Here is a 7,500-nt window from a genome sequence, read left to right as displayed (position 1 = left end):
GCTTCTTCCAGATACAACACGCTATGATCACAGCACCGTCGCGTCCTTGCGTACCACATATGCGTGCCACAGACAAGGCTGTATGCCGTTGTGTCTGGCCGGTGGCCACCACGTTTCTATATTGACTGGCCCGCTACTTATTCATTTTAAATGATAAGTGTGCGCCGTCAACACATCTGGACTACTGGTGAGCAAGCTAGCTAGCTCGTACCGGACTCCCAACGTAAGTCACCCAACAGCTTTTCTTTTTACGCACATTATCAATGCTGCTACATTACGGAAATAAAACCAAATGTTTCCCTGAGTGACGTCAAGTTTGATTGTCTCACATATTGGTTTGCTTTGCGAGTAAATAATTTGCAAAATGGAGAGAATATCCATAAACAATACTTTTATATGGTGGTGGTACACTTATGCAATTATTTTTAAATGCATGTTATTAATGGTCATTGCACCGGACTATTGCAATATTAGTCATTCGAACTGCTCCAAGTGCTAGAGGACTCTGCATCTTTTTGCACAATTGCACAAAAAAAATAAAAAATGTACCGGCATTACCAGATAACTAGCAACCCTTTATTGCTCAGTGACTGTTTTTCTCAATGTCTTTCTGTCTCCAAAGTGTTCTCTGTCAATTAACTGTCTGTTGTCGTGCTCGAGCGGCTCTAATTACCGGAGACAAATTCCTTGTGTGTTTTTTTAACAGACTTGGCAAATAAATATGATTCTGATTAATCATATGAGTGTGGTAATGCTCAAAATGAAGTGGTTTTCCCAGGTGAAGAGGGTTAGGAGCCCTCACTATAAAAGAGTGGCCCCTCTGGGTCAAACCAATGATCAAATAAAAGTAAAGCCTTAGTTTTTTTGTTTTTGTTTGTTTTTTTATTCCAACCAAGTGAGGATAAGCGGTACGGAAAATTAACGAATGAAGAATTTACTCTTTTTGTCTGCTACTGCTTGTTGCGGGCAAACGTCTTGTTCACAGTAACATTATTTGCGAATATCTCTCGAGTAGGGCTGGGCTATCTGGCAAAAAAAAATAAATGATCATGATTCTTTTTTGCATATCGTTAAATCTCGATTATTATGATTTTTATATACTTTTTTCAAATAGTTTCAACATGATATTGGCATACTAAGCAAATAAGGCAAATAAAATACATATCGAAAAATACAACAATTTTCACTCAACCCTAGTGAGGATAAGCGGTACAGAAGATGGATGGATGTACAACAAATGTTGAAAAATATAACAACAGCGCTCTAGTTTGAAGTCCTTAGTGTTTATGGAGGTACAAGATACAAAATTAAGAGATTGCCCCCTCGGGGATAATGACCACACCTTGGATTGAAAACATGATCATTCTCCATTTATGAAGCTAAATGCCCTATTAACATTATTGCTCATTTCAAGGACATTCGCGCCGCATTAGATCGAGGAAATACGCACAAAGCTGATAATCGAGGTCAACAAGAAATTTAGCACGATCTTCTATCTCGACCATATAATTCCCCCAGCCCTAATGTCGAATCACTGTCTATCTTGACTTCATACAAAATTATGGTATGCCATGGTCATGCTGTACCTCCTCAAATAAAATACTAATATTTGGGGTGAAAAGCAAGAATGTGTGGATTCCATCTTATTTATTTCGGAAATGCGCACACTGAGCTCCAAAAAAATCCACATTTGGACCTCGGCTCAAACGAAATTCTACCTTCGCGGCCACAGTCAGATCACATTCTTAAAATAACAACGGATGCAGTTGTGAGAGTGGGAGGGGCCACAGCCACAGGAAGATGAGGAAACCTTTGTGTGTTCGTGTGTGCGCTGATTCCATGAAACAAAGCACAAAAACATACCTGCTGCTTGACCTTAGAGGAGTCCCAAATGTGACAGATACGGTCTTATGTGTGAAGAAACGACGCAGTGCGCCGCCAGTGTGAAGCGGAGTGCTGTCAAGTCGTGCTTGGTGACCACTAGGGGCTGAATCGACTAGTCGACCGGTCCAATTTACCACTCGCCAATGACTGTTAGAATTTGAAGTCGATTAATCTCCTATCATGGCTCACTGACATCAGCAGGCACTCGGTTGGTACAGCACACGTATCAGAACGCTGGCATCGGGCCCAAATTTCCTATTTTTTCACAAATCTAGACTACTAGTCAGTCCCCGTGTGTGTGTGTGCGTGTGTGTGTGTGTGTGTGCGTGTTATGTTGAATCCAGCTTGCTCTCTTTGACGATGACGCAATGTTAATGGCCCAACGAACGTGCCATTTGGATGGATGATGGGCGTTCAATAGCACGGTCAAGTGCAAAATTTGCACGTTTATCTTCAAACAGTGGCGTTTTGAGATGACCTTTTCGAGATATAAGCCGTTCACCGGCCAATTTCAGATAAGCAGGTATCGCTAGCTGACGTACGCCATCGCTCGCTGCCGAGCAGCCTTAAATCCTCACATCTGCCGTCAGCCAATTTCCAAAAAAATGTAAGAGGATATATTTTCCCAAAAACTATTATTATTTCATGCCTCTGACATCATGAAAAATAAGGCCGACCCTTATTTTTTGTATTCTTTATTTTTTGTGCTTTTAAATCAGTATTGCTGTTGTTGTTATTATTGTTATTATTATATTTCCTTTGTTGTTTCGCTATTAAAAAGTTTCTCTTGACTCTGTGATATGGATCCCCTGGGTCTGAAATAAAGAATAAAGAGCTGCAAGACAACCCTGGTTTACATGGATCCTCCCATGGATTCCAAACCGAATGAAAATGCTCAATTATATACGCCTCAATTGGAATAAACAGGAATAAACAATTCAAAAGGAATTTCAATTGGTTTCACAGGGGTGGAATATTCACCATAATCTACATTTTCGCCCTGTATGCCGTCATTCAGAATAGAGCCGGGAAAAGCAGTCTGTCTGCGCATGCAATGACATCATCGTTTACGCACAGCGTAAACATGGCGGCTCCTGACGGAGCTCGTATGTGACGGAGATCTTGTTTTTAACTACTTATAAGTTGTTTTTAATCAGCGGTTTATCAAATTAAAAACAATCCCAACTACTGTGCTAAACAAACAACGGACCTCCATCTTGATAAATGACGTGACGTTCTCGACGACATGCGCATGTCACATGGTTGTTCCGATTAAATGTAGCGCGCACCATGTGTACACTCGATCGGAATAGATCACGTCACATGGAAACAGTTGACCAGAGATCTTCAATCGGAAGGACAAAAAGAAAGAAGTCTCCATGTAAACCCGGCTACCGTGTGGTTGGTCAACTGAAGACGAGCCCTTCACCTGTCAATTAAATATACGTTGACGTTCGCTGTAGTCAACCACTGGCTGAATTACGTGTGCCACTGAGGTTATGCCTAATAAACTGTTAATGTTCCTGTGTGTGTTAATTGGGGACTAACACACACACACACACAGCAGCTCGGAGAGGCGCTAATGTTTTAAATGACTTTGCCACGGTGGAGCGAGCTGTTTATCTCCTTAGCTCGCGGGCAAGCGAACATCAGAATCAAATCATCTTTATTTGCCAAGTATGTCCAAAAAACACAAGGAATTTGTCTCCGGTAGTTGAAGCCGCTCTAGTACGACAACAGACGGTCAATTGACAGAGAACACTTTGGAGACAGAAAGACATTGAGAAAAACAGTCACTGAGCAATAAAGGGTTGCTAGTTATCTGGTAATGCCGGTACATTATTATTATTTTATTTTTTGGGATAGAAAAATAATAAACAGTTAACTTTCCCATGTGTGTTAATTGGGGACCAGCACACACGACAACCCTCAGCGAAGCGCTGACATTTTAAACGACATCAAAGCGGTGGAGCGAGCTGTTAAGCTCCTTAAGTCACTAGCTCGTTAGCCTGCAGGCTGTCTCGTTAGCTCGCGGGCTAGCAAACATAACAGTTAACTTTCCCTTCAGTGTTTTTGCTGTGTGAATCTCCGCGCTGCACGAGCAGCAAGGTTGTGGCGTATTGGACGGACTCAATACCGGCGTTCCATGAGCCCACTAGCGGCTAATAACACAGCCGTCCAACTCTGCCGGGTCACTGTGTGATCCACGTGCCTGCTCACCAAAATAATTACAATTTATCGAGTCCGGAAAAATTAACATTTCCATTTATTTGTACGACGATAAACCGATATCGTAATTATCATGACAGGACGAAGTGTTTGGATACATGTGTGTGTCTTTAAGAGGCGGCGCCCAGTAGGGTAGAAAGTGACGTCGGCGAGTTTGCGTGCGAGTGCTTGGGCGTGCGCTGTGACCTAATTGCAGCTTCTGCACGTGCGAGCTCATTGTGTTTTTGTTTAAATGTTCTCATGCTCAAGAAACAGCGTTAGGGACTGTGGTGTTCTCTCTCTCTCTCTCTCTCTCTACCTCCCTCTGTCTCTCTCCCTCCCTCTCTCTCTCCCTCTCGCTCTCTCCTTCCCTCTCTCTCTTTCTCGCTCTCTCCTTCCCTCTGTCTCTCTCTCGCTCTCTCTCTCTCTCTCTCTCTCTCTCCCTCCCTGCCCGCCAGTACGCCTACTGTAAAAACACTCACTTGAAATAATGCAATATAGCTAGAAATGTCCACTAAAAATCCAAATGTGATTTGGGAGGAGGGAATGAATGATTAGCCAGGTTTCCATGACATTTTTGTCATTCCGATCCAAGCTCTCTGGTCAACTGTTTACATGTGACGTGATCTATTCCAGTCTGGCGTTCACACGGGCCACCACACTTAATCAAAACTGCCATTTTAGAGCCGTGTGAGATGGGCAGATCAATATAAACATCACGTGAGTGTTAAGATGAAGGTCAGTCATCTATTTAGCACAGTAGTTGTGATTGTTTTGACACTTTTAATCAAGCAACAGTTTGGTCAAAACAAGTTACAAGTAGTTTAAAAACAAGATGTCTGTCCCAGACCAGCTCCGGTCGGAAGCCGCCATGTTTTTACGTGCAGAAACGAAGGTTTACATGACAAAAAGTTACTTCTGATCGGTTTGGCAAAAGAAATATTCCACCCCTGTGAATCCGAACGAAATTCCATTCGGATTCGGCCTGTGAATTCCGATTGAGGTGTTTATATGGAGCATTTTCATTCGGTTTGGGCTTCTAAACCGACTCCAAACACAAGGCTCCATGTAAACCCAGCTATTGATTCCGAACGCAGCGACCGCATACAGAATCACTTGTCATTCCCGACAACGGGATTTTTAAATAGTGGACTACATGCAGTCTATAGTGTACAAGGAGCAATTTGGAACAAGTCACGGAGTCAGAGTAGCAGCCTGCGAGCCGACGAGGAAAGCGTTGTTGCATCAGAACGCCGTCAGTGTGACATCACCTTCAATCTGGGATTAGCCAACAACATTCGAAGATCCCACACATAGCGGCCGCCCTGAGCACCGCTCGTCGATATCATCGTGTGGCACCATGACAACACCACTGCCGTTCTTGCCATATTAGAACAAAAGTCTCAAACATTAAAACAAGATGGATGCTGACTCATCAAGTCTTCATCTTGCAATGAAAGAATATCAATGATGTGATGATGGTGGCAGCCATTTTGACAACATTTGATGCCCATTCAAATTCACTGGTGGCCAAACGGCAAGCTCCAATAATCACATGCGGCAAAAAGAAGAAAAGCCATCAAAATAATCCCATTTAAACCGATGATGTCATCGAAGCATCTTTTATTTGCGATGTCAGGTCCGATCTTGCCCTCCTCCTCCTTTACCTGTGCGGAGGGGCAGTGCCCTCCCCATGTACGACCATCGGTCCCTTGCTGGCTTCCTGTCACACTCGACGACAAACCACGGAAACGACCACCCCGATGAGCACGAGACGACAAAAGGAAGACGACGGAGGAGAAGAACGCAGGACGATGCGGGAGCTTTCCTTCCTCGGCTCTTACATAAGCAGCCTGATGACAGCCGCACGAGCGAGGGAGGGGCCGGCCAGCCGGCAGCAAGGAGCGCGGGATTACACCGGGAAAAGAAGGAAGGGGGGGGCGACACAGACGGACAGGAAGACAGGAAGGTAAGAGAGGTGGAGGGAGAGAGGAGGGAACGGCTGCCCGCTCCAACAGGAAGTCAACGAACATGCCGCACACCTTGGACAAATCATCCTCATGACTTCCACTGATATTGAAATCACGATTAGAAAACACGATGACTCACTGCTTTCACAATTTTGCATTTATTCAACTACCAAAACTCAACTTTAAATATAACTTAAAAGAGCAGGCACAAATAAGTAAATAATAATATATTCAAAAAGTAAATATAAAAAACAAATAAAAATAAATACCAGTAGTTCCTGTTGTGCACGCCTTGGCCTCTGTGTGCACATGCAGATAACTTCAAATTAAAAAAAGTTCCACAGAGTAGGAAGAATGTATATGCCTGTGAGCATTGTTATGCAGTATTATCTGTGACAATGTTGCTTGCTTGCAGAGTTTGTGCGTGAAACTTCGTGATTTGGAGTTATATACAGTAAGTAGTGACTTTGGTGCTAGTTTTGTTAGCCTGTCAACAGATTTTCGCATTAAGCTGGTGATGTTTCTAAAAGACCCCTTATGATGACGACAAACAATGGACTTTGTTTTCCCTTGCCCGGGCGCGGGTAACCGGGGCCCCCCACTGGAGCCAGGCCTGGCGGTGGGGCTCGAAGGCGAGCGCCCGGTAGCCGGTGAGTTGGCTCCGATGGTGGGGGAAGATGCCGGTTCGACGTGGCAGGCCCAAACGGATTGTGAAGGTCTGCTGGGAACGTCTGGCAGAATCCCCTGTCAGAAGGAGCTTCAACTCCCACCTCTGACAGAACTTTGCTCATGTTCCAGAGGAGGCGGGGGACATCAAGTCCGAGTGGACCATGTTCCGCACCTCCATTCCTGAGGCGGCCGACCGGAGCTGTGGCCGGTGCCTGTCGTGGCGGCAATCCCCGAACCCGTTGGTGGACACCAGCGGTGAGGGATGTCGTCAAGCTGAAGAAGGAGTCCTATCGGGCCTTTTTGGCCTGTGGGACTCCTGAGGCAGCCAGTTGATGGGTACTGGCTGGCCAAGCGGAACGCAACTTTGGTGGTCGCTGAGGCAAAAACTCGGTGGTGGTCGCTGAGACTCAAAACTCTGTGTATAGTGGGGATGGGGCGCCGCTGACCTCGACTCGGGACGTTGTGAGTCGGTGGGGAGAATACTTCGAAGACCTCCTCAATTCCACCGACACGCCTTCCCATGAGGGAGCAGAGTCTGGGTTCTCTGAGGCGGGCTCTCCTATCTCTGGGGTTGAGGTCACCGAGGTGGTTAAAAAGCTCCTCTGTGGCAGGGCCCCGGGGGTGGACGAGATTCGCCCGGAGTTCCTCAAGGCTCTGGATGTTGTGGGGCTGTCCCGGTTGACACGCCTCTGCAACATCGCATGGACATCGGGGACAGTGCCTCTGGGTTGGCAGAATGGGGTGGTGGTCCCCCTTTCTAAGAAGGGGG

General features: G+C 45.5%; 1 protein-coding gene across 2 annotated transcripts in view; it reads right to left on the bottom strand.

The window, feature by feature from the left end:
* Positions 1-5,939, bottom strand: part of ppp2r5eb (protein phosphatase 2, regulatory subunit B', epsilon isoform b) — a 26,072-nt gene extending 20,133 nt beyond the window's left edge. For both annotated transcript variants that reach the window (XM_061675435.1, XM_061675436.1), the window contains exon 1: positions 5,760-5,939. In XM_061675435.1, the coding sequence (XP_061531419.1) occupies positions 5,760-5,797 (38 nt within the window). In that variant the 5' untranslated portion in view covers positions 5,798-5,939. The remainder of the gene's footprint in view (positions 1-5,759) is intronic.
* Between the last annotated feature and the right edge of the window lie 1,561 nt (positions 5,940-7,500).

Source organism: Phycodurus eques, chromosome 4 (assembly GCF_024500275.1).
Source record: "Phycodurus eques isolate BA_2022a chromosome 4, UOR_Pequ_1.1, whole genome shotgun sequence".
Taxonomy (NCBI): Eukaryota; Metazoa; Chordata; class Actinopteri; order Syngnathiformes; family Syngnathidae; genus Phycodurus; species Phycodurus eques.
This window is presented reverse-complemented; position numbering and strand designations above follow the sequence as displayed.